We start from the raw sequence: 27,890 nt of genomic DNA on the forward strand, positions 1-27,890 counted from the left end.
AAAAACAATTGTAATAAACTCTATTCTTACTTTTAATTGCCCAGTAAAAACTGTCCTGTTTGGTGCCCCAGAGACAGCAATAAAAAGGCGCTTTTATGGTCTTTCTTAGTGACCAGTTCTGAAGAAAAGTAGGAGAGAAAAGAAACAAAAAATCACCTTCAAACAAGCAAAGTCATTTTTCTTATCTCCTCCTTGGCATCTTTTTCTATGCGTCAGAGTAAAGACGGCTCATTTTTTAAGATAGATAGAAAGAACCACTGGAAACTATGAGAGCTTGTGAACATGGGTGTAGTTCTCTCACAGCCACAAAGCCTGTGAGAGGATGGTTATGGGAGAGGGCTGACAAAAGGGGGAGGAAAATTAGGCTCGCCAGCATTCTTCTCATTTAAAGCTGTAACTACACAAAAAAAGCACTCTCGCAGTCAGGGTTGGGTCTGCTGCTTACAAGGAGAGGCACTCTTGTATTCATGGTGGTGCAGTGATAACCTGAACATTTTTCTTCTTCTCATCCCTTTTCCCCTCGCTTTGCACACAAGGACAGCTCATGTCTTTCTTATAGACATGGAGAGCTTTGTGCATTTAAGGACTTTCCTTTTTCTGTTGGTCTCCGTTGTTCAGGTTTTGATAGTTTCATCTCAGACCAGCGGTAAGTGAACCCCATCAGCTGCTTATGTTAACACCTATTGTTGTTGGTGATAATGTGTGAAGGTGGCTAACCTTCAGATACTGGCTTGGACTTTTTGTGCAGGCATGAGAAAACTTTGAAGTACAAATTAGGCTTGGTTGTTTAGACTTATGTTGATTATTAATATTGCAGAAATGTAATTAAGTGCCATTTTGATTTAGGAGAAACTATTTTAGATAGACGGGGGTTTTGCTGGATTGTTGAATTCTCCTTGCATATGACAACTTAATTTGTCCCACTGACTTGTTCTGGTGTGGATGAGAAATGTTTCCAGCCCACTGAAGAGTCTGTGTCAGGCTTAAAGATGATTAATACGAAAGGAGAATCTTGTGGATTATTTGCTAATGGCAAAAAAAGAAGCTCTGCATGTCAGAAAACAGTTCAGTGGAAATCTGTCAGTGATTGCGAGTGATGTCACCCTGAGGCAGTGAAAATGTGCAGAGCAGGGAAACGAGGACCTTTGTGGTATTACATTACTCCTGCACGACTCTACCACTTTGGAAGATTCATTAAGTGTCACCACAACCCCCACCCCTGCCCCCCACTCCCTTACATTGTGCATCTGTGAAAAGAATTTCAGCTTTGAGGGAACACATGCTACATGTTAATTCAGGGCAGATGTGAGGAGCAGAGATGCTGCTGGAGTCACTGAGACTGTGGGGCTGCTGATGTCTCCAGCTGGCAAAGCTGCGACCTGGAACACCTGAGAGTTCTTGTTTTACTTGAACCACGCTTCCAGCTTTTTTTCCCCCCCTCACCGGAGTGTTTGATGTCTTGTGTCGTCACAGGGACTGACTTGTTCTCCTCGTGATGTCATGGGGCACACTGAGCACTGGACTGCTGTTAGAGAGTGTAATTAAAAAGAAAAGCTATTTTCCTTTATATAATTAACCAAAATGAGTTGTTTTCTCTCTTTGGGTTCAGTTTCATGTAAAGCTGTGGTGTGATAGTTGGACACTGGATAGAGTGCCACCTTGTGGTGAAAGCAGCATGTGTACACTTCATCTGCGCCAAAGAAATTTAACACAAACTTTAATGCTGACATTTGATGATCAGTGCATTTAACCCGAATTAAATATACAAAGAGATCCAGCTGTGCACATCTGCACGTTTCTGCTGTTTGTTCTCTATAGCTCCTAGAAGCTAAGTTTTAAGCATCTCACTACTCTAGCTGGTTAAATCTCACTTTCCAGATTTGTTCATATTCAGCAGTACTCGATCTTGCATGCTTTTTTCCCCCATGGAACATAGGTGGGGGGAGATGGTTGCATTTCAACCAAATAAAAACTTTGGAAAGTCCGTGGTTTTTGTTGACTAAGGGAAAATGTGGTTCAAGGCCCTGTGGAACAATATACTCGTGTCTTAATGAGGGGGGCTTTAAAGAGACAGTGACCAACTCTGCTTGTATGGGTTTTGCTTGAGAGTCATTACATTTCATGTTTTTAACAACTGTCTGCACCAAGACCAAAAACTATTTCAGTTTTCCTCTACTGTCTGGAATGACTCATGTCAGAACTCCTGAAGCACACTTAGTGTTGCAGTGAGATCACTCATTGGGCTAAAATATATCCTTGTGTCAGATTAAATGCATGATTAAAAGGTCAGTCTTTAATTAGGTGTTTTTTCCCACCAGGTGACTGTATATAAAATTTTAATGTAGCCACTGTGAAACAATTGGTTCTTGTCTTGAAGTGTTGAGCTGAGCAATTTGGCCATCGCCATCTTGGGGTTTTGAAACCGGATGTAGCAAATGAGCATTGGGAACTAAGAAACACTTATACAGTAGCAGCTTGGAAAACAAATGGTCAGCCCTAAAGCATTTGCTAAAGCATTAGCTTTATTGTCATTTTGAGCCCAAATAAGAAAACAATTTAGTAAATAAACAGCATGTTGTATTTAAAGAAACTTGGAACTAACAACAGAGACTGTAAACTCATTAGGAAAGTGGTTACTGAGGTCATAAATCAGGGTCATTTGCCTGTAGATTTCTTCATAATCTGACATTTTGCAATCAGAGGAGCCCCCTGCAGGCCATTAGAAAGAATTCTAAAGAATCTTCAAAAAGCAAATCATCCAATCCTAATGTTTACAAAGTCAAATTAGAATATTTCCATATTCCATTTAGTTACAGGGAACTACTTTTATAGGGAAACTGCAACTTAAAAAACATAGCTTGGCAGATGGTCAATAAAACTGTTGTCATACTCTCAGAAACCTTTTGTTAGCCAGCATTTTGCTTTTTTGAGAATAAAAAAAAAAAAAGATAGGACACTGAGGTTACTGAAAATCAAACACAATGCTTTGAAGACAAAAAAAACATGTTCGAAACAAATGTTGAATGTTTTAGTTGATACAGCTCTAGATTAGAGACATGTGCCTGCACATGTGTGGAAAGTTTTCTGCATAAGAACATGGTTTGGAAAACAAGATCAAGGAGCAGACTTTTAGCTCACACTTGGAAATGGTGACGCCAGCACAGAACACCAGGATAAAAGAAAATATATAGTGCAGGCCTCAAAGAAAAACTACAACCTGTGCTGGAAGAAGCAGATTTTTTCAGTAATATTTGGAGGAAAGTTTAAGGATGTGAACACGGAAAAAAATAGCAATAAAATACTGATTCCAATAACAAGAAACAGCAGTCTGTGCCCAGAGTTTTAGCCAAGAACAGAAATCATGCATTTTGTGTGTGTGTCTGTGTTCATGTGTGTGTGAGACCACTTCTTCCGACACTGACAGAGCTGTAAAACATCTTCAAAGATGGCACTTTGCACCTTACATCAAAGAAACTCAACACCCAGTCCTCATGACACCGCTGGCTTACTTTGAGTGTATTCGCAGTTACATTTGTCTCATCATCACCAGCTTTTTCATTTCCATCACAGCCAAAATCTTAAAGCGTCTCCAAGCATATTTTTTCCTCTGTTTGAGAGAAACCATTAGCACAAAGCAAAAATCTGGTACTCCAGATCAGCAGACCAGCATGAGGTCACCCTGCCTCCTAAATTGGTTCCAGTTGTTGTTGCCACATCAGTGACATCGCAACAAATGGGCTGTTTTCTACTAAAGCTGAAACGTCCAAACATGTGAATTCAACCAGGTCCACAGACGGCTTTGATTAGAAACACATGCTGCATTTTTGAGCTATGACTTGATTACACGCCTTCTTCTACCAGAGTTAAAGGCAAGACAAGGGAAGGGGGGAGGGTCAGCCTTAAAAGGTTGTACATTGTCTTATATTGTTTCAGTTACACGTTTGAGGAGGTGTTATGTCGACTGATGTGAAATGTCAGACTGTAAACCTGGGGTGTGTTGGTAGTAGAGACAGTGGAGCTGATTAGGAGTTTTCATGCAGGGATGCACCATGGGAACTACTTATAAACCAGAGTATTGCAGTCAGAAAATGGAGGATTGGGGGAAAGGATGACTTCCAGATGTTAAAAAAGTCTCTTTGGCACTACTTGGAATATATAAAAAAAGTCTTATTTGGAAGGGGAGGAAGTTAAACGGCCAATATAAAACAGTGTGTCAGTGTTGCTTTAGGTAAACTGCGAGCCAGTAAGTTTTACATCTGTCAACGCTAAAGACACCCTAAACAGTCTGAGGGGGACAGCCCATCTCCCCTGTCTTTACAGGTTCAAGTTAAAGTAGCTATTTGTTCCAAGGCCGTGCAATTATGGCTCCTCCTAACAGGTTTCCTGCCGCTTGATTGTCACTTGCTCGCCCATCTATCCTGTGATCCTCTCAGTTTGTCTATGTAGGAGGAGGATGAGAGGACAGACGGTAAACACAGAACAGGCTCGTTTCCCCAAATGCTACAATTGTCCTAATTTAATTATAATTGACACTGAGCCCTACGGTAGTCAGAGGAAGCGCTTGGCCACTAATTCACAAGTTCTGTGTCACAGTTGAATAAATAAAGCTAATTTTAATTCATGTTTATACTGATATAGTTAAATATAGTTGCAAAGCACTACAAAGTGTAAAGCTTTAAAATTAAAGGTGCACTGTGACTATATCAGCGTTACGCTGAAGGATTATGTATATAGAGCATGAAAATCCAAGCACATTTCACATGATCCACTATCTACTCCTTTTCATTACTTTCTGTTATATATACTTACATAGCCTGTCTCAAATAATGAGGTCGGCATTATTTACAAGTTTGATCCAAAAGCCTAAGCTCTTGGATGCTTCAACATCAGCAGTTACTTCTACTGTCTGAATGTTGTCATACATAGTCCTGTTTGAGCCTTCTGACTGGAAGGGTCAGCTAGTCAGAAGAGCTGGGTCATGGAGAGGGTGACCTTATAGAGACAGGAGTTTAAATGGCTGAACTGAGTTGGTTCCAAATGATTTAGCTGAGTGTTATTTTAAACTATGAATCATGCTAAGTTATTTTTGTGAAGTCAAAGAATAAAAATATGGAGCTGCAAGTATAATAAGTTCACCATCCATCCAATTTCTTGCTGCTTATCTGGGTTTGGCACTCATGTGTTCCCAAGCCAGCCAAGAGATGTGATCTCTCCAGCATGTATTGGGTCTGCCCCAGGGCCTCCTCTTGGTAGGACATACTAGAAATACCTGTCCTAGGAGTCATTTGAGTCATTTGAGAGACATCCTAGTCCAAGGGTGTCCAACTCCAGGCCTCGAGGGCCGGTGTCCTGCAGGTTTTTGACACACCTGAATCCAATGATTAGTTCATTACCAGGCCTCTGGAGAACTTCAAGACATGTTGAGGGGGTAATTTAGCCATTTAAATCAGCTGTGTTGGATTAAGGACACATCTAAAACCTGCAGGACACCGGCCCTTGAGGCCTGGAGTTAGACACCCCTGTCCTAATCAGACACCCAAGCCACCTCGCTTGGCTCCTTTTGATCTGAAAGAGAGCAGCTCTTTCTTGCTGCTTGTACCTGTGATCTCATTCTTCCGGACACTACCCAAATCTCATAACTACAGGTGAGGTTAAGAGATCGACTGGTAAATGCAGAGCTTTGCTTTCACACTCAGCTCTCTCTTCACCGCAGCAGATTGGCGCAAACGGAAACTTTTCAATTTTAGATTTCTATTTTAACAATTTTTTTTTTTTAAACAAGAAGTTTCTTTTACAAATCTGGAGATGTGAAGTTTGTAAGAAGACACAATATTAGTAGTCTAAAGATTGATTTTCATTTTGGAAAATCAAGGCTCCATCCTTTCAGTATGTGTCAAAAACTGTTTCATGTTCCGTCCAATCATTCTCAGTCTCTCTGTCTCGTCAGCTCCACGTCACTTCAGTACTAAACTGCAGGAGCAGGCCTTTAATTGGTCATGAAAGTAAAGATTATAAGCTTTCAGGCAAACATTATCTTTCTCCACAATTAAAAAGTAATATAGTCCATCACAAAATGCCAGGAAAACAAACATGGCCTTCATGATAATGCTTTTAAGCAGTCAGCCATTGCTGGTGTGTAGCCTGTTCAGCGAGTGTTGATACAGCTGGTTGTAGTTTTTCCTGCAGATCAGGGGGACTTTTACCCTCTGGAGCTTATCCTCTGCAGGTTGGCAGGGCTCAGTGTAATGTAGCACTCCCTCTGTACATGTTCTCTGTCTCTCCTCTGGTGACTGTTTAAAAGCTGCTGTAGTAGCTTTCAGGAGATGTTACAGCCCATCTGGAAACCTTTCTTTGTCTGTGCTGAAGTGCTTCGGTCCAGGTAATGATTCTGTAAAATCACACCACAGTTGCCGTGGAGGGAACCAGTTGATTGTTATAACGGGAAATGCAAACACATGCAATTTCAACTTCTCCTACAGTTTTAAATGAAACATTTGAAAGTCAAAATCACCTCAAGTCTTCAAAAATGTGATTTTAAGGCTGACGGAAAGAACTGAAGAAGCTGTTTGGATGAGAGCTGAAGTGACTTCAAGGACTTACAAAAGACATCTGTTTGCAGTAAACTCAACCACTTAAGTCTACCATGACCTGGATGACTATGAACTTACAGAAACACATTCTAAAGTCCTACCATGACTTGTTTGAATGCCACAAAATGGTGACAGTCGGCCATAATTGCAGGTTGCGGCCCGACCCAAATTCTAAGCTGAGGCCTGACTGTGTGTATATTACGACTGAAGAGGGTGACTGAATGGTGCTACATGGGTTACAGGGGTTAGCAGTGTGGCCTAAGACATGCTGTTAACAACTCGTTGGACAGCTGACTTCACAGTGAAATGGCTCATATATGAGCAGTGCTTTGAGGTACTTTTCTGTCCAGGTGGTCATAAAACTGCAGCAGCTGCAAATACTGCAGATTACTGCGTTTCACTGAGAACAATCCTATTAAATTGTACGTTACACAAATAATTAAAAAAATTGTTATGGAAGGTTTTTTTCTGAACGCCTTGATTCAGTTTGATCACATAATTTGGAGTTAATTTAACTTATTTGCCATAAAACTACAAATTCAGAACTGATTTCAGCAGTTGCAGTAGAGAATGAAGCCAGAAAAGGTACCAAGGTCATTAGGATCATTTTCTCACTGGCAGCTAATCTCACTTCAGGAGTTGACCTCCTGTTGGCCATTAGAAAAAATGCAGGCATTTCCACACTGGATTCACTTTTTCAGATCTGGCAGTCATGTGACACAAAAAGCGTTGACACGTTGCACTGGCCCAGTGAAATTCTGATACACAGAAAACAATTTCTTCAAATGACTGCTGCTCATGGTGGTCCTACAAGCTGCTGAATCATTGGGTACACTTAGTTTTCCACAGGATTGCAGGGACTCCTGTGGAAAACGTTTTTTTTTGTACAGAACATTTGTACTTAAGTTAGTTTCAAAAAGTACTGCTATAAGAACTCGTCAGCAGTATCATATGGTAAATGGTAAATGGCCTGTATTTTATATAGCGCTTTACTAGTCCCTAAGGACCCCAAAGCGCTCTACATATCCAGTCATCCACCCATTCACACACACATTCACACACTGGTGATGGCAGCTACATTGTAGCCACAGCCGCCCTGGGGCGCACTGACAGAGGCGAGGCTGCCGGACACTGGCGCCACCGGGCCGTCTGACCACCACCAGTAGGCAACGGGTGAAGTGTCTTGCCCAAGGACACAACGACCGAGACTGTCCAAGCCGGGGCTCGAACCGGCAACCTTCCGATTACAAGGCGAACTCCCAACTCTTATTATTTATTTATATTATTAAGTTTTCTTGGTGTTGACCAGCAAGAGTGCTAATAAGCACGTAAGGATTTCAGAATTAGACTGTTAGCAGCTGGAAAACGTCCACCATCTCAGACTTTTGCGAATCAATTACAATCTTTCTGGTGTTTTGTCAGGCCGAGTGGATTTTAGCACTTTAATGTGAGGGCCAAACTGAGCTCCTCTTCTATTGGATTTTGATTTGAATGTTAAGAAGAGTTCCAGCACACACAGGGTTTGTATTTTCTAATCATCCCATCCAGATCCCATCAGAGGGTATGGTTTTTATTGAAGTGTCGTCTATGATTAAAGTCATAGTTTGCTCAGCAGATGCATGGACTATCTGGGAGCAGCAATAGAAACCAAGAAGACTTGCTAAGTGTTGGCTGCAGAAAAAAGTAAGACTGATTGGACTAATAAAATTCTGCCTATTTAAGACTTTCTTTGTTTCGCGACATTTCTTCTTTAGGCTATGATGTGAAGAGCTCACAGCAGGTCCAGTGGGGTAGTGATTTTTTTTTTGGTAAAAAAGAAGGGAGCATTCTTTTAACACAATGTGAACTCTGTGCCGGCCACTGGCCATAATGTCCAGCCAGTGTTCCCAAACAGACGCGTCTCACATCGAGCCAGACCAGTGAGATGTGGAAATGTCTGCTTGTTGTCGGTGACTCATCGCCACCATTTAACCTCAATGGTTTTAGCAAATGGGTGAAATGCTTTGGCAGAGAAGTTGCCAAAAGAGACAAAGTTAATGAGAATGAATTAAAGTGGTGAAGCCAATGTTAAATATCGGAAAAAAACAATCTTTGCTGTATTCTTAGTGTCAGCCAGGAGCCTTTACGCATCAACCGCCTTTACCGCTTCACCATTCAGCTGTTTACAGCACATTGAGGAAAGTTAGTATATTTCACCCAGAAGAACAACAAACTCACATGCTGGCGTGGTAATTTACTCTGTGCTAGCTTTGAAATTATGTCCATATGAATAACATTAAAACTGCCATTTTGCATTTTTGTAACGCTTCAAATTAAAAAGAAAAGCAACGCAAACACAAAGGCTGGTGTGGGATAACCGGGTAATTCACGTGTTAGATATTTTCCGCTCAGGTTTCACTTGATCAGCCGTATGAGATTCAAACAAACAAAGGTTTACACAGCTTGACGTCTGCTGTGCATCATGCCATTCTCTATTTACTTTGGCTACATAAGAGCACTAAGTGGAGGCTTTGAGCCTTTTTTTTTGAGTTTTATTCAGTTGCATGCTCTTTCTTGTTTCTAAGCTTTTTTTCCTGGTGTGGCACAGTGTTTCAAGAGAAGGGAGGGGTAAGCTTTAAATACAGAATCTTTTCATCGTAATTTTATATCTACAGTATTAGGAGAGGGGCATTGAGGGGGGAAGAAAGTCCTGGCACAGCTGCGGATCAGAGAGGAAGGAACAGAGAGTAGAGGAGGAGGAGGAGGAGGAGGCAGGGACAGGGGATAAGAAAGGGAGTCTGAAAAGAGAGGGAGAGAAAAGAAAGGTGAGAATGTGAAAGGCAGAAGAAGTGAGAATGAGGGGAACCCCGGAGGATTGTTTGGGACATGTGATCAACAGCAGATACCTCCATGTGTATGTCGCAACAGACTCCAGTTTAAGAGTTAGGATGAAGGAATTTCCTCTAGAAAAGTGGTTGTTGTTGTTAATTGTGATTAACGATCTGAAGACAAGATAGATTGAGACATATGAGATTACTGCAAATATGTTCTTTTTCATAACGGAACTGAAAAATTGGTCAGCTGGTGATTTGTTCCACATCTGTAAAGCAAAACACTTCATTGTAATTTTATCTGGTGGGAGACCGCCTTCGAGATTTCTGCGACTCACAGCTGTCTATGACATATCGGATAAAGTATGCATCTGTTACTGATAGAAGGGGGAGCTTCAAGCAAACAAACTGCAGCAGAACTGCCAAGAAGGGATTCGCTGCTAGTGAAAAACGTTTTTCATTGGTTGATGCAGTTTTTGGTGTTTTGCCATAATGTCACAAGGACCTGGGTGGGAATATTCCCTTCATACTTCTGTCATTAGAGAAAATGGGTCACTGTGAAGTGTATCTCAGAGCATGTGCTTCCGAGTAGATTGAACAATAATCTTTTTGTCAGTCAAGAGCTTCAAAAACAGGAGAACATTATTTCATGTGCTTCGTCCTTTAAAAATTAGTAGAGTAATGCTGCTTATATACAGTTTTTCTTATCTAAGACTCTTTTGGCAAGACACGTGTATGCCAGAACTGAACCCAAGGCCGTATTAGCAAGTATTAGAGGTTCTGATTGGTTGAGAGGTTTGGATTCACTCTCAGTAACTGCGCAGTTGAATATAGTTTAATCAAACATGTTTTAAATGTATGTAAAATCAGCTTTAGCTTGGGTTACTTGTTTAACCTTCAACTACAAAACTATACCCTCTTCATTGAGCAGATTTGATAATGCAAATTATGCATTGTGCAACTATGCACATTTAATTCAGTCAAAAAGCAAATAATAAAAATCGGCCTTGACTTTAACATTAGCCACAGTTAAACTGGTGTTTTGTACTCATGGGATGGCCGCTGGGCAAAAGGAGCCAGCACCACAATGTGACCAAAACATCACAGGAAATGAACAGATGTGGCAAAATCCCAAGTAAAAGTGAAGGAGTACAAAGAAGGAGCATGTGCATATTACAGGAATATATATCTGCAGCAGAGACACTTTCAGGGATGCCCCAAGGGTCAAGCTCAGCCACAGTCCTGCCTCTCAGTGATAGCTGATGGATAAACAGATTTACGGACATTCAACACGTTAAAAATATGAAAGAAAACCAAAACGTGTTTTCCAGACCAGTATTAAAATAATAAGTAGAATAAAACAGAATAACACTTAATAATAACTTAAAAATCATATAGTAACAAAAACACATACATGAACTGATAAAGTGCAGATGAAAACTCATGGCACTGAGGCCACTCAGCCTTGTTGTACGGGCGTTGAGGCTACGCAGGCTTCTGCCTGAGGGAGAGGGGGTAAACGGTTCATGGTCTGAGTGGGAGGGGCCTCTCATGATGTCCAATAGCCTGATTATGTGTCTGTCAATATAAATGCCCTCTGAAGATTTTCACCATTCTTTACAGAACCTTCTTGTCAGCTTCAGAGACAACCCATGTTGTCAAGAAGCTCTGCAGATTTTCATGCTGTGTTTGTCTTAGTATCATCTGTTGTCACAGATTTCTGCTTTTCCAGTACTGACAGTTACCAGGGCTGTGAAAGCATCAATGCCCTCCACACCAATTGCAGTCTACCTAGAAGGTTCACATGAATGGAGAAGACAGAACTTCGGAGATTCAAAAACATATTTTAAGATGTTTAAAGGGAAAAAACAAGATCACAGTCAATATACAGAAATGAATGGCTCAATTTAAAAGGGAGCTTCTGCCATCAAAGTGTATAAAAGGCTTCATAGAAACTCAGTGCAGATTTCAGTTATCCTTCCAAGAATGCTTTGATTTACTTGTTGAATAATTACAGTTATTCATTTATTTGCATAACCAAACCCAGACAGTCTGGCTCCAGCAATTTCATAGATACAACCTTCTGGAGACAGAACCATGTGGCCAATCCTGCCTTGACCTTATCACCCCCTTTTTGTCTGTGCCTCCAAAAATGTAAACTGCAGTAACTTCAAGGGCTTCATTTGGCAATAAAGAGAAAGTGATAAATTCTGTGCGTCGCCCCTGGGCTTTCAACCTGAGTGATGTCACAACAGGAAGGGGGGCCTTGTGCTGACCCCCGTCTCCCTGTGCTCGCTTATCTGTCCGATCCTAACAGCGGTCCAGAAAATTACCCTTTCTCTCTGCAGCAACGGATATAGTTTATACCTGCAAGGAGCCGATCACTGGAAACAAACTCTGTGATTTCAATAACAGATGACTCCAGGAAGTACTTGGCGTACAGCTGAAATAGTTCACATGAATAAAGTCATGGTTTCCATTTCGGAGATAATGCTGAAATAATGTTGGATCAATTTTATCTCAAAATGTTTTGAGGAGGTTTTGGGCCTAAATGTGGGCTCAGACAGTGTTTTCCTTACAGATGCAGATACAGATCTCTGCTTCCAAAACCCCCCACAAAAACATCTTCCATAACAATGACTGTTTGTCTGATTCTTAGGGCTGGAAACCATTAGTAAAAGTGCATTTCTGTTAATACAATAACGTCACATTACTTTAAAACAAGGTTCCTCCAGCAATGTTTTGAATAGATGATGACTGCACTGAAAGCCTTTAGAAAATGCTGCGGCTTTTAAATTTGCTAACATAATCGCTTCCATGTATTTATCTAAAAGTCCTCAAACTTTCACTTTAAAGTGAAAAGGGATTGTGAGGAAAGTCACTAAATGGCTTGGAATTTGTGTTAAAAATAAAACTAAGCAGGACAAAAAAACAGGAGCGTGGCAGAAAGTTCATAAAGGTAGTGTGTCCTTTGATAGGGATAAGGGTAAAGAAAGGGAGATTGGAGAGCTTGAGGGGGGATATGAGAAAACACAGGCTAATGCGAAGGGTGGGAAGTGGGATTTAAAATGGAGCCTCCGGCAGCTGCGGGGTTTGAGGAGAGGATGCAGCGTCCTTAAACTGCTGTAGCGCAGAGGTCAAACAAAATGTGGACGCAATAAATCTCTCTTGCCTTCGGGCTTGCTGCTTCTCACAAATGCAGAAAGAGAGAGGGGAAAAAAAGAAAAGCCTCAAAGCTCTTCCCCACCTGAAGAATGATAGTGGCTGGACATGTGCCGTCCATCTTTTAGCATTTACAAGTCAACATGTGAATTATTGGAAGTGTTTCAAGATGAGATGCCCTTGAAATGTTGCACATATACCAGCAGCTTTGTGTACACTAGATGCAACTTTGTGCAAATCACTGTTGCTGTTTTCTGACTTTTATGCATGTGACCAGCTTAACTATGTGCTGCCCACATTTATCCGTGTTCTTGCATTTTGAAAAGGATGCAAAGACGAGGGAGAGAGAGGAGACAGGCATGTTATGCGAGCACCGCAGTCTGCACATGAAAATGCAAACAGATGGGTGAAAATGATGTGAGCTGAGATCCTTCTAGATGAGGTTTTTTATTGGTATCATCTTAATAACAGAGAAATAAACATCAAGAAATCTATAAAAAAAAGTCAGCAGCATCATGTTTTTCTCTGGACTTCTTACCTCTATAATAGACTGTAGGTAAAAGATGATGACATCAGACCAGGTCACATGGTTTGTGACCTACTGCTTTAAAGCAGTAGGTCACAAACCATTGTGGTTGTTTTTTGTGTTGTTGGGTTTTTTTTTTCCTCGGGGGGTTAGAGGTGTCAGCTGATTTTACTTAATTTACTTAGCAAGGTGCATCAGCAGACTGGGTAGGTGTATAAACACAGACGTCCTAATTAGTGCTAACAAATAATTAAAAAACAAAAACATTCAGACAGACTTCTCGGACGGTCATATTATCCATAGTATTTATGGCTAATATGACAGCATAAACACGAATGAGAATCTTGAATAAGCTGAGTTGATGCAGGTCAGACAGTGACTGACCACCTGTGTCTGCATACACCTCCCAATCAAAGCAGCCACACATTTTATCATGCAAAATTTTAAGCCTTAATATGATTTACATGAGGTAATTAAAGTTAATTTCTTCTTTAAAGTTGTACATTTAAAGAAGAGAGTCTGGATATCAACTCATTTTTGGAGCCAGCCTGGAGTGGTCATTTTGGGAACAGCAGCAGAAGTTGCCATTTGGAGTCACTCTAGATGTCTGAAGTTCAAGTTGTTGACACTAGCCCATTTCAAATGCAGCAGTAGTTGAATATTTGACCATGAAAACCGATCTTCACAATGTGTCATGCGAGAAAAGATAGTTTCCTCTTTGCCCTACACAGACCTGCTGGTTTCATCTGGCAGTACTTTTGGTCTATTTAGTTGATGACAATATCACAAAACCTCAGGAATTCTCACAGATAACAAATGGCTAAGTGACTCTACCAGACATCAGACCGTAATGGTTAAACAGTCCAGTCATTTGCTTTTCAGTTAAATGCATATAGAAAGAAAAGTGCCTTAATATAGTGTCATAATATAATCCACATGCTATGCTACCAATTTATCAGTGTTGGCAAGTACAGCAGTCATCCATCAAGGAGGAGGACGAGGCTAAATCATCCAGAAAAAGGCTCACCCAGCACTCTCTGCTTCATTAAATCCTTTTAATCAGAGGTTTATTAGACAAGTTGCTCCGGCATCTGAACCAAACCTTGTAGAGGAACTAAAGAATGGAAGAAGAGCATTAAGAAAACAAGCCAGATACAAATGCTGCACCGTTTCATTTGAGTTACAGCTACAGTATCTTGTAGTTTTCCAAATTCCAGACTGCACTTTGCTAACATTTGGTTTGCACAAACACAAAAGCCTCAAACACTAGCTTTCTTTGTATTCATGTGTTTTAATCAGACATCGTGAACAAACTCTGCTGGAAAGAAATTTCCTCTCAGTCCTTTTGAGTATACAATCCAGAGTTTATTCCAGCACATCTGGCTGTATGTTCAGTTGATGTAAAACACCAGGGTGCTCTGACCCCTTGTATAAGTTAACTGCCTGCTCTGGTAAACTGGAATGTTTGACATCATCCTTTTTCTTTTGCAGCATACCTGCTCTTAGGAGGACAAACCACAACTATTTATTTATATTAACACATTTGAAAAATCTGGTGAAAAAAACAACTGTGTTTGTGGCAGTCAGATAATAGTTCCATATACCCTTGATTGTAATTTCTGTGAGGACCACTTTAGTCAAAAGTCGATTCTTATTCCATATGACAATGTGTGCCTTGGGCTTCTGCGTATGCTGGAAGCCTAAGGCACACATTCCTGACTTCCATGTACAAACATGAAGCAACAGTAAGACTCGCCACGACAGAAAAGGAAAAAAAAAACTATCACTGACAAAGAAAAGGGTTACCATGCAGTCCTGTGAAATATTTGCACTTAAATGATCGTGATCAGCAACGATGCGTGTGAGCACCTCTATAAAAGCAGAAGTTTTGGCATTTTGCTGATCTGGAGGATTCGTGCGTGTGTTAATATAATTCCACAATCTGTCCAAGGATGAAAAGGAGTAGCTGGGTTAGTGGTGGGTTGCAAAATGGCTTGCAGAGGCAACTGCAACAGAGGGCAGACTAAAGCAACTGAAATGCTGAGTCCTATGTGAAATTTGAGAAATGAGTTTTATCATCTAAGACATCAGTTCATGTGGGCTGGCAGTGTGATCAGCTTTTAACAGCTAATGTACCATGGCCGACCTAAACTAACATTAGGTACAGTTCGTTTTTATGCAGCGTATTATAATTAGCATCAAGAATAAATGCCTCAATGTTTTATATATTTGATCACAAGTCCATTATTGTCCATAATAACTATTCTGTAATATTTTAAGTACATCCGCAGGTGTTTGTGTATTTTGTTTAGCTTGATCAGTGTGCAGCTGGAAGCATCCCAAGAGGACATGAAAACCACATGTTTGACAGGGTGCAAGGATTAAGTGGAAGATTTTATTCAAATCAAACAGCTACACCTGGCAAGGTCAAGAGTCACTTCAAGACTTTGTTGTGCATTTTCACATCCTAATAGCAAGAACGGCCTGTCGGAATGCATCCAGTAAACCTGTCCCCATTCTTATTTTTTGCTTTATCTTTAAATTATAGTCTGTATTTCAAAGCAGAAGTCAATGCAGGCAGTTTCAGAGTCATCACTCAGTGAGATTTAAGACTTGGGACATTGAGGATGATCACACGGTTTGATGGTTTAAACATTGATGCTTGTATTCCCGAGTGTGTTGGAATAAATTTGTCTAAATGATAGGTTACGTACTGCACAATGTTGCCATGTGCAATCAGACATCTGCAACATATTTTGATGCAGAAAAGCAAAAATAAACAAAAGAAGCTATGTGGTCACAGAGTAAACTGAACATAATCATACTTAGAGCCACAGTATAAAACAAAGACAGACCAGAACACTAATGCTCATTAAGAAATGCAATCTGTTTGGAGTCAGTGTGAGGACACTGCATTGCACTGTTTTTCAAAAGAAGTTAAGGATTCTTCTGATACTGAGCCAGAAAAAGATTGCCCTTCAATTGACCTTTGACACTGACCTCAGCAAGAGCCTCAGACTGTGCTGCTGAATCAAAGTCTAAAAACCTCACTGATGTTTAGCAACTTTCATTTTATCATCCTCAACAGCTTGAAGTCCTGTAATTATAAAGAATTCTCACTCTTGAGCACGATTTCTATTGTACAGCATAATTATCTCATTATGATAATGTGCCACAAAGACACAAAGGCACACGACCAGTTTGATAGAAGCGACCCCTGCAGCAAGCTTAATTAAACTGAGAAAATGCCACAATGTAAACTCAGTAAATTGCAGATTCAAATTTCCAGCTCTGCCATGGATATGTAAGATAAGATGGAGATGAATCCAGTCCAAGGCAACAGAAGCACAAGACATAAAGACAAGGAGGGGGTGATGTGTACTTCAGCAGGACCACAATCGTCCACTGACTGAACACAGGAAGGGAACAGCTCATAGCTGCGGTTGCCTCTTTAAAAGGAAGAGCCAGTGGAGACGGGGGCCTGTTGATGGAAAAGCCTAGACATGCAATCATTTTAACTTTCCTGGCCCGAGCTTCCTACCCCTCCCTCGAGATTCAGAGCTTTGTTTGTGAAAGCCGAGGTGAAGAGCATGTTCAAACTAGAGTGTTTCTTCAGCTTTCAAGCCCCGTCAGCATCATACGGTAAATCGTGCACACTGCTGAATATTAAACAGACAGGATGTCTTTTTCTGATGTGTTAAAATGCTAGAGGAAATAAAAGGAGGTAGATTGAGGTATAATCACAGGGTGTCGAATCACGTTGCAGCAAAGCACTGTTGACACGAGAGCCAAAACATTTTCTTTTTTTTTTACCTATTACGACTCCAGCTCTGGGCTGGGATGGCAAATACCTCAGTCAGTGTTTGTGGAACAGCAACTTTACGGGACAACTTTATCAGTGGACAAGTCGCAGGTTGAGCTAAAGGCCATATACAGCGGGAAGATTTATGTTTGGCCTCGACACTCTGGGTTTTTAGAGCAAGAAAGCACAGCTGCAGCAGAGCCACCCCTCAGCAGCTGTAACTCATCTGCATCTGGATGAGAAATCATAGTTACAGTCCTCATGGTAGAAACCATGTCAGCTACGGCAAGTTACTCTGACTGAAAAGAAGGGCTTGTTCAGAACAAAATGTATGATTTTATAAGCTTACCATCAACTGGAAAATATCTTTTAGAAATTAGATGATGCTGTGACTGTCAGTTTAGGCTCTGTACTCATCTTTGTTTTTCTAAAAGAGATCAAGGATCCACTTTTAAATGACTCATCATTTCCATAAGTTCATTTTCTAACCCCTCCATTTCTGGCTGCCATAGCTTCTCCCCAAACGCAGTGTGTTATGAGTGCTTCCATATTAGCCAAGGAAAATCCATAAACTATCCCCTTTTTTTCGTTCCTCACATCTGCCAAGTACATCACAAAGTAGCTTTCCCAGGTTTTCTCCTGGTGGTTGGTGCGCGTCATGACCTATGAGAAAGGATGTCGGGTTATCTGGGCGATGTCTGGTGAATGATACTAAATGATAGCAGCAGTAGACACGTGAGTCATGTTGAAAAGATCCAGACTCCATGTTTTAAACCAGGAGAGGAAACCGTCTGCCCTGTTAGCTGACTAGTGGAAAGTACAGATCTAGAAGTAGAAAGGGAGCATGCCTTTTCACCGATGTCACAGTCAAACCGTGGCGTCTGTGGAAAAGTGCAGAACCTGCAACGAATTAGCTGAAAGGAGGGGAAAAAGTGACCCTCCCTCCCCCCGACTTCCCCCCTCTTCCTCGGGGCTTGCGGTGGGGTAGTAAAGACCACTCTAAAAACCACACTTCTCTTCCAGTAAATTTCAAATTCTCCCAACACGCAGTGTTTGAAAACTCTCAAACCTCCGCAGGAAAAATTGCTCCCCAGCTCTGTGGCCAACAGCTCTGCCAGACATCCCTGGTTTTATGTCTCTGTATTGAAATGCACTGACGGTACACACAAATTACAGCAATACCTTTGAGATAACATTTACCTGAATGGAAATTCAACAGAAGCTTGTTTGAGACTTCAAGTCAAACTGAGTCAGTTAGAAAGAGTTTCTAGTTTGATCTTGTGAAACTGAATACAAGAATGTTTTATTTGAAAAATAAACATAAAGTTTTAATTCCAGATATTGAGATCCATTGTTCAAATAGTTCCAAGCAGATGAAGAAAACTGTTCCATGTGAAGTACTGCTTCTCATTTTGGAAGACCACCACCACAGTGTGGGATATAACTGGCTGCTGAGAGGCAGGAAATTTCATTTCTGCACTATGTGTGTTGTTAGTGACGTCAAATACCTTGTGGTCGATTGAACAGCGACATCTGAGAAAACATACCTTCAGGATGTGTTTGCTAGTTGGAGTGTTGATCCCCTGTGTGCACAGTTGGTTAGGAGAAACAATCTATGGGTGATGGCTGTTGTACCTCGAGGTCATTTGTACTAGCCTATCATGTCTGACTGAGTGTGCCTCTTTTTTAAATGTAACTGATGTAACTATGGAAAAAATACCAGATTAAGTTCAAAGTGCCCAAATTATGTTTTTTTTTGGGGGGGGGGGGGGGGTTGCCATCTTTAAAGTGGGGCTTCAGAGCTTTCTTCCATTACTAAATCTGGGATTTAAATAATCCCAGATAGTGAAACAATGCTAATGCTAATTCTTTTGCTAATGCTTTAAAAATATCTCAGTCATCAGCAAAGCAAACCAACTGTTAGCACATTACTTGGCTAATGTTGCTAACATTACCATTAGATTTTATTGTGTGGCCACAGGGAGGTTTTTTTAATAATCAGAATTGTGGAAAATTGAAGGCTGATTTGAAAACAAAGTAATTTAATAATTCTCTAAAGGATACAGATGAAAGTAGATTACAATGCTACTAATTTTAGAAACAGTAGCACCACTCACTGATTATATTGTACACTGTGTAATTTAATAATTTTTTAAGAAGTCTTTGATGCTAGTTGAAACATGCATGGTTAAACTGCAGTTTTATCATAGCCCTAACTATGCTCATAAACTCAAAGACTAGAGTTACGATACATAACCAATGTTGCCTTGACAGAGACAGGAGAGGATTACATTATACCAAAATACAGGATCAGTAAAATAAAGTAAAGATGCTATTGCAAAAAAACCCTGGGATATTTTATATTTTTATTTTTAAAAATGCTGTTCTTTTGAACCACAAGAACACATAACATAAATGGCCTGTATTTGTATAGCGCTTTTCTAGTCCCTAAGAATCCCAAAACGCATCCAGTCATCCACCCATTCATACACTGGTGATGACAAGGTACATTGTAGCCACAGCCACCCTGGGGCGCACTGACAGAGGCGAGGCTGCCGGACACTGGCGCCACCAGGCTCTCTGACCACCACCAGTAGGCAACGGGTGAAGTGTCTTGCCCAAGGACACAACGACCGAGACTGTCCAAGCCGGGGCTCAAACCGGCAACCTTCCAATTACAAGGCAAACTCCCAACTCTTGAGCCACGATCGCAGCCATAGAGCTGCACCTGCTTTCATATTGTATATATGTAGTTCCAGCAGTCATTTGTGATTAAAATATATACTAAAGTAATATCAGCTGGTAGGAAAGAAAACAGCAGCAGTAGTACAGCATAAAGGGGGTCATTCCACACCATTGTCTGAGATATTACCCAAATCACTGCTTCCCATCCTTGTGAGATTAGATGTAATGAGCTTAAGAGTGTCTGATTACACGGTGCATTTGTACAGACTCCAAGTCCAATTTCAAAGGTCCCAATGTTGATGGTGGATTGTTGAAGAGTTAAGCAATACTCATATTCTCAAGCTATCATTGACTTGCGTTGATCTTGTAAGGAGAATCTCAACATATCTCACAGATATGTTGAGGGTCTCTTCATTTTGTCACAGAAGGTTCGGCTGCTGGACTGCACTGATAGCCATGACTGATCTATTATTAATGGAATTCCCGAAAATATGTTTTTGTTTTTAATTACTTGATTTGTCATTTTATTGAATTCTTTGACCATTTTTTATTAACCAAGTTGAAAATCTATAGTGATTTTTTACTGCCTTCAGATATTCATCTCTACATGACCTCTGAAAAATGTTACTTCACATAGAATCAAATGTTGGTATAAATGGAACAATCTTTTTCTATTTGATCCTCAAATGTCATCATAGGTGTCAGATTTTCATACTGATCTGACTATAAGAAATATAGAGATCATAAAACTGTTTCATGTCAATACCATGAGATGTTCATTAAAGAGCATCTCAATGTGTACTTCACTTAATAAGCAAGTTTTACTTTAGTTTATTGGCGTATTTAAGTCTTCCTGTACATCTGTCCTGACAAATACATGTGTGCAAAGTATATTGAGAACTACAGAAAAGCTGAAAGAATGCGTGAAGTGCAACTCTGATTTGCATTTGAGTCACCTCTTTGCAACTTCCTGCATCCTGCAGCCGGGTAACCTGACTTACCTGCTGTCTAAAGCTCAGAGCTGCCACCTGCTGTTTATATCAGGAACAGGTAAAGGTTTCAGAGCATCTGCAGACCTGAAAGACTTGGGCTCATGTTTACAGAACGTGCCAGATGTCTGTTGAAGCCAGACAAACCACATCTACATTTCTTTCTCTTTTTTCTGACCAGAACTCTTTTATACTATTTATTAATATTTGGGGGGATTTTTAAGAATAGCAGTTGGTATTTAGCTGGCAGCATGCTGCATTATTATTGAATAAACAGTTAACTCATAAAGCAAACTCTGAACTAAAGTGAATAATTGGCTTCATGGGAGAAACTCATAGGTGGCTGCAGGTTTTTCTCTTTTGAAAAAGAGTCAAATTTCTGAGACGCTGCTTCTGGAGGAAATGATCTCATGTCTAACTGCTGGAGACTTTACCCCGACAGCGAATCACGTTTTCCAGACCCTTTCCCCCCTCTTACAGTGTGTGTAGAATATGGTGGAAACCTTGTTTGTACATTTAGAAGTACTTTGTGTACACATTGAGCCATCCTGACATCATGAGCAATGAATATCAGGATAGGCCACAGCGTACGGTTAGGTGTTTCAAAACCAAGATTTTTTTTCCCCACTGCAATCTTCATTATTAAAATGCTTTGTTAAAAAAGGATATCTTCAATTCAGAAATCTCTCTATAAAACAAGAGCTGTTCTTCAGTGGTTTTGTTTTGTATTCAACTGACACAAATTCCACCTTCCAGGAGATGACATGGACTGCACGGCAGACGGCCAGGTGTACACAAACAGGGACATCTGGAAGCCAGAGCCATGCCGGATCTGTGTTTGCGACAACGGGCAGGTCCTGTGCGATGAAATCCAGTGTGACGATCTGAGTAACTGTGAGAAGATGTACATCCCAGATGGCGAGTGCTGCCCCGTGTGTCAGACTGACTCATCAAGCAGCGGTGGGACGGGGAGTTTTGGTGAGCCTGAACCATTTGCCTGCGTTTGTGGAATTGAAGAAGAATTTTTTATTTAATCTGGTTGGTAGAAGACACCGTGATTCAAAGAAAGGCCTTCTCAGGTCTTTATCACGCTTTAACACAAATTTAATCCCAAAGAGGGGGCAAGAAATTAAACAGCATCGATTAAATAAACCTTCCCTACCATGTAGTTCAAAGCTTTCAGAAATAAAAGCTATAGCAGCAGCTTGTTTGGGTTTTTTAGTTTTGACAGGCTGCCAAATAATCTACTGAGATGAATTACTGCTGCCAGCAGCCTGCTGCACATCAGTAGCCTCACACTAAGAATGACTGACAACCGATTAATTGTGCTACTCGACTATTTTGCTTTTGACTGACCTGCGTGTTTATCCCATAATGATTAATGAATTTCTTTGGAGCTGTTTCAGTATATGCTGCCTACTGAGTTGTTACACTGATGATTTGTCTGCATATTCCTTACATGTTTCTTCCTTACAATTTTTCTATGCTTCCTCCTATAGATGGGGGTAGAATTTACAAGGTAGGCCAGTTTTGTGATCCTAGACTTTATATTCGCTCTGACTTCCACTGTCATGTCGTGTGAGTCTGAAAGTTGTTGTCACTTCTTATTGTTTGCGCAGGGTCAGAAGGGAGAACCTGGAGATGTTCCAGTTGTGAGTGTTTCCTACATTTAAACCTGCTTCACTGACAATTTTAAGTCCAAAAAACGTAGCAGGATGAAACTGATGTGTTTGATGGTTTCCCTGCAGGTGACTGGTATCAGAGGCCGCCCTGGACCTATGGTGAGCATCTTTTTTTCTTTCTTTACCGGCAGGATTTACCAAAAAGAACATTTCTAATGTTCATCCACCACAGTTGACACTAGATGGCATGAGAGGACAGCCGCATCCTTCATAACTTCACCTTAAAAGGAGGTCTACACAGCAGGATAGCCCTCCAGTCAGCTGGGTCACGGTGGCATTTCAAGCCGTGCCAAGCGTGCTCGTTGTTTTGATGTTACTGCACAAGTGTCAGGGTCAGATTTTTTTATTGATTCTTCTTGTCTATTCTGACAGGGACCTCCCGGCTCACCAGGAGAAAGAGGACCACACGGACCCAAAGGAAGGCCTGTAGGTCACATCAACAAGCATTCACAGACAACTTAAGAACAGAATATAAAAAGCATGAAGATAGAAAATCTGACCTTTTCCTGTTACCAGTCAGAGCATCACATCCTTCCTCTCGTTATTTTCTGGCAGGACTTTTAGAGAACACGTGGGTTTGCACAAAATAACAAACCACAGCAGTATTTATTACCTTAATCAAGACAACGCCATCACTTTATTGTGTCTTTCTCCATTAGACGACGGCAACACTAACAATATTTATCATCTTGCATCATATGCAAGCTATAAATAAGGACGTCATGTCTGTATTATTGGTTTGAAACACCCCCTTCGCTATAATTCACATGACATTTGAGCTTTTTGATTACTGGGGTCATGAGAATGGATCCTCACTAACTCACTCAGCTTAAAGCCCATTCGGTTCAAGGACAAGTGACTAACGGTCAAAAAGTGATGTAATGTGGAAATTTGATCTATGATGTGCTTAGCAAGCAAAGACGTGGCAGCATGAGGAATGAATGTGCTCTGCTTGGTGGAGATTCAGCAGAGTTGAGGGCAGCATTTTGCTGGTGATTTATTAATACATAACCAATGGTTTTCCTGTTGCACACGCTTTACAGCTCGCAGTTCATAAACAAATGAAAATTAAGTTTAGGTACATCTGTTTTATTATGTTCTTATTGAAGTCAGTGACATGTTCTAGAACACCTTCTGGCTTTACTGACTAATTGATTGATCTTCATTTCCATCTTTACAATTAAATCCATATAAGAGCTGAAACCCACTGCTGAAAGGAATAAATCAATGTGTGTGTAAATCAGTGTGGGCAGTTTTAAAAATACTTTTTAAACAGTAAATTAAACTCTCTCTCGTTTACTCTCCAGGGAATACGGGGCCCTCAGGGCTTTGACGGAGAGCCTGGCATACCAGGTCAGCCTGGTGAACCAGGACCTCCAGGACATCCATCACACCCAGGGGTGAGCCAATAAACAGAAACACTAGAGTTTAAACTGCAGGCATCTGTGTCAAGCCTTACATGGTAAGCTAACCTGCAGTGTTTTACCTGCAGGGCCTGGGAGCCCAGATGGCTGGAGTGACTGACTCAAAAACAGGACCCATGGCCATGTTGAGTGGCTCCAGGGTAAGAGCATGACAGCACTAATATGGACCGACCTTAACTGGATGTTTAATTAAATCCTTCAGCTGAAAAGCACCAAACTGACGCACCTATTTATCTCAAAAAATTAGCTTTGTTCCTGAGTGGATAACTTTTTTTCCCCACTTGAAGCTTTGGCAGAAAACTTTGGCACCAGTCTAGAACAGGTGTTCTCATTTCTTGGAGTTTCCCTAATACGTCTAGTACTTCATTAAATAAAGCTCCAAGCTACAATAAAGCTCCTATGTTTTGCTAATTATGGATAAAATATAATTAAATAATGGTGTTATATCTTCATTAACTCTATTACTTTGCAGTTCCACATCTTCTGGGAGTTCCTTCGTCTTTTCTGTCTCACTCTGTATCTCCCTCTTGTCCAGTCTTTGGCAGTTTCTAAAAGAAAAATGAAGAGAGCCACTTTTGAAATTTCTTTTCACTTTGGGTTTGCAGCCTGTCCAAACAATGTGACCTGCAGGAATTAAGATATGTACAGATGCATGTGTGTGCAGTAAAACTTTGTCATTGAATTATGAAATAGTGCCTCTTCAAAGTCATAAACAGGTTTAATTAAATAAACCTTCTTATAGCAAAAATGTGATCATTAGTCACTTTATTCAGCGTTTCCAGACATGCATATGGTGCATATTTTATTAAGCACTTTGACTGTTCACCGTTGCATTTACGCCAATACTGAAAGGTCAGAGTTCACGTATCGTCTTTGTATCATTTAAAGTTCGTCCCATGTAAGTTTGTCGTTTTGCTGTAATGTTCCACTTTGATCCCAATAATAGGAGAAGACAACAAGCTAATGCTACTGTTACTTACTTGTGGATTAGGGCTAATTTATGGTGATGCATTGGGGTCAGTTTCCTTCTGCAGCAACGACATCAAGAGAAGCAGTAGGGATGCCATTCACTTCCATAACGTCCACTATGGATTCTGTCTTATTGGCAGAGAGAATAAAGTCATGAGACCAACCATAACAGCAAGATACTGAACCCCAAGTTGCTCTGCGTTCGTTGCAGTATGACTGTGTGTGAAGCACATGGAAAAGAAGCGCTTGTATCAATGCCTGAATGAGGCATGTTGTATAAAGTGCTTTGAGTAGAAAAACATTCCATAAGAAGCAATCCATTTATTAACAGCTCAAACACAAACAGAAGCGCACTTTGATCTTCACGTACGCTTACCTCCAGACTGGCTTCAACAAATGCAACACTAAGTAGACCTGTCTGCTCTGGTGGAGCTTTGATTTACTTCACATTTCGAGTGCAGTTGACTAGTCAGCAGCTGATTAAACATGTTAAACATTGATGATGATGATGATGATGAAACATGGTGAGAACTGGAGCTGGTCCTCTCTGAGTCTTCATGTCAGCAGCATGTTGCGCCCCCCCCGTTTTCCCACAGTGCATCCTGGTGTTCTCTCTTCCTCACCAGCAGCACCTCCTGTTTCCTCCTCCTGTGCAGGCGCCTCCGCTGCTTCTGTGTCTCCTGATCCTGAATGTTTAAAATCCGGTAATGCACCCTGCCTCGGGTTGTTTCCAGTACTCTCTCGCCCCACTCTCTGCAGGTGTTCACCACCCCCTCCCAGGAGCAGCCCACAAGCTTTGCCGTCTCAGAAACACTCAGAAACAATCTTGCTCTTATCAACCTCGCTCCCTTTTCCCCGCTTCCACTGCTCTGCTTACTAACCCCACACCTCCAGGTCTGTTGTTCGCTTCCTCAGTGAAGGGCTCAGGGAAGAAATCCCAGCCTCCTGGAACATCCCATGCCTGCGTGTGACCAAACAGGAAGTCAGTTGGCGGGAATCTCATTTGAGCATGCTCTCTGTGGACTGTCTGCTCCTTCACTCTGTGAAAAAGATTTTTTTTAAAAAGTCCAAATATGTGGAGCAAATTGAACTGGGCATTCTTCTAAATATTGTTTTTAGCTAAGCTTTTTAATAACTGCAGATATTTTTAGAAAACGTATGAATCGATGGCCGAAGGAGTAAAACCTCCTGACTAGAAAGCCTCCCAGTAATTTCAAATGGTTTTGAGATGAGCCCCTGTTCTTTTTTGTGATACAAGTTATAATTTATTATCTAATTATAATCTTTTATCTCATTTTATTACCTAATTCATATGTAAGTTAATAAATAAAGTACTACTTCCCAAAACATTATGCTAATTAAACATAAAGATTACAACTTTATGAGATTTCACACATGTTAGTGTTTCCTGAACAGTTAATGAAACACAAATCTATTTCATTATTTTATATCTTTGTTATTTTTTATTGTATTTCTTAACACTTAATATGTCTGTTAGATATTTGTCTTGTTTAACTTTCATTTTCTTAAGTGTTGCAAATACCTAAATAAATAATGACAAATAAAAATGAGTGTGTGCTTGTGTCTCCTAATTTGCATTTGGTCATTTAGATGAGTTAGCAGGATATATATGTAAAGGATATTTAGATCTTTACAGCAGCATGATCTCGTTATAGAAACAGCTACTGTTTCTGTGCACACCTACAGAGCGTCTACTATCACATAGGTGTCATAAGTATCTCTGTGAATGGAAGTAATTAACTTGATTTTTAACTGCTGCAACAAAAAAGACGAACATAAATAGATATATTAACTTAATCGTTTTTGAATAAAACACATTTAACTGATCTGACGTCGTCTTTGTTTCAGGGAGAGAACGGAGCAAGAGGACCTCCTGGGCCGAATGGATCACCTGTAAGTTTGCAACATTTTTATTAATACTGGAGTGGCATTTTATTATTTAGTTGCTCTTCCTGTTTTGAATGTTTTATCCTTCATTTTAAGGGTCAAGCTGGACCACAAGGATCTCCTGGAGATGTTGGTGATCCTGGACATATGGTACTCTAACTTCAAGCATGCATTTTCTCTGTTCCTATATTTTCATTTACTTAATGTTATTTGATTTTTTGTTTTTGGTAAGCTGCTCATTAGAGAAAATTTTGCTGTCAGAATGATGGGCTGTCGCTGAGTGTTTGCAATCTGTGTTTGTCAGGGTTCACCGGGCCAGAGAGGACCTGAGGGCCCTCCGGGGAAGGCAGGCGAAGATGTAAGTTAGCTTTGAGATGTTTTTCTGCTTCGACTTGTGAAACTTTAGAGAATTTAAAAAAAAACAAAAAACTATTGTACTTTATTACGGAAAATCCAAATTTTGATAATTTCAGTAGAAGGGGGCAAGGTGAGTGGCCGCCATTTATACAAAAGGTGGCTTAAAAGAAAGAGGAAAGGAAATAAACTGACAATGAAAGAGAATGAACTGAGAATCTGCAGGAAGACTGATAAGGATCATTTGGAATTGAATCATGCAAAGTGCACAAATTAAAATGTGGAGCTGGAAATGAATAATATGGTTCCCCTGTAAAGGTATACATGCTTTGATAAATTACAAAATAAAATCTGTCACCTTAGATGTTTATAGGTCTTATACGGTACACCTCAAGCACGTTAGAAGCATAGAAAGACGTAACATAGAAAGACGTTTTACAGCCTAATGTGAAAATGTCATTTCCCCACACAGGGAGAATCAGGCAAAGCAGGAAATAGTGGAGAAGTTGGATTCCCTGGATCAGCAGTAAGCTTTAAATTAATAAAAAATAAATCCTGTGCTTTTTAAAATTATTATTATTATTAGAAAAAACTAACAAAGTTCTACTGTGGTTTTAGGGGCCTAGAGGATTTCCTGGAACACCTGGGCCTCCAGGCCTGAAGGGTCACAGAGTGAGTAATCCTTGTTAGAAGCACTTTAAAACAAGTACCAGTGGTATGATGATGAAGTGAATTGACTTCACTTTGCTTTAAACTCTTCTGTCATTCACTCTCTCCATGTTTCCTAAAGAGTAAAGTCAGTGTGCTTAGCCCAGCTCTGCATACACAACATAAAACAGCATGTCTTTTTCTATCTTATTAACAGGGCCACAGTGGACCTCTTGGACCAAAAGGTGAAACTGGAGCTGTTGGATCCAAGGTATAACTGATGTCAAATCGACGGTCTGTCAGTTTGTGCCCCTGGTGGATTAGATGGTTCCCATTAAACA

At 40.5% G+C, this 27,890-nt stretch overlaps 1 protein-coding gene across 1 annotated transcript in view; it reads left to right on the forward strand.

Moving 5' to 3' along the window:
• Positions 1 to 380: 380 nt before the first annotated feature.
• Positions 381 to 27,890, forward strand: part of col5a2a (collagen, type V, alpha 2a) — a 40,758-nt gene continuing 13,248 nt past the window's right edge. Inside the window, exons 1-14 of the mRNA XM_087830230.1 lie at positions 381 to 646; positions 21,321 to 21,542; positions 22,064 to 22,083; positions 22,184 to 22,216; positions 22,313 to 22,345; positions 22,619 to 22,672; positions 23,554 to 23,646; positions 23,739 to 23,810; positions 26,509 to 26,553; positions 26,644 to 26,697; positions 26,852 to 26,905; positions 27,374 to 27,427; positions 27,520 to 27,573; positions 27,767 to 27,820. Coding sequence (XP_087686356.1) covers positions 562 to 646; positions 21,321 to 21,542; positions 22,064 to 22,083; positions 22,184 to 22,216; positions 22,313 to 22,345; positions 22,619 to 22,672; positions 23,554 to 23,646; positions 23,739 to 23,810; positions 26,509 to 26,553; positions 26,644 to 26,697; positions 26,852 to 26,905; positions 27,374 to 27,427; positions 27,520 to 27,573; positions 27,767 to 27,820 — 927 coding nt within the window. The 5' untranslated portion in view covers positions 381 to 561. The remainder of the gene's footprint in view (positions 647 to 21,320; positions 21,543 to 22,063; positions 22,084 to 22,183; positions 22,217 to 22,312; positions 22,346 to 22,618; positions 22,673 to 23,553; positions 23,647 to 23,738; positions 23,811 to 26,508; positions 26,554 to 26,643; positions 26,698 to 26,851; positions 26,906 to 27,373; positions 27,428 to 27,519; positions 27,574 to 27,766; positions 27,821 to 27,890) is intronic.

The sequence above is a fragment of the Neolamprologus brichardi genome, chromosome 16, assembly GCF_056152115.1.
Source record: "Neolamprologus brichardi isolate AB-2024 chromosome 16, ASM5615211v1, whole genome shotgun sequence".
Classification (NCBI taxonomy): Eukaryota; Metazoa; Chordata; class Actinopteri; order Cichliformes; family Cichlidae; genus Neolamprologus; species Neolamprologus brichardi.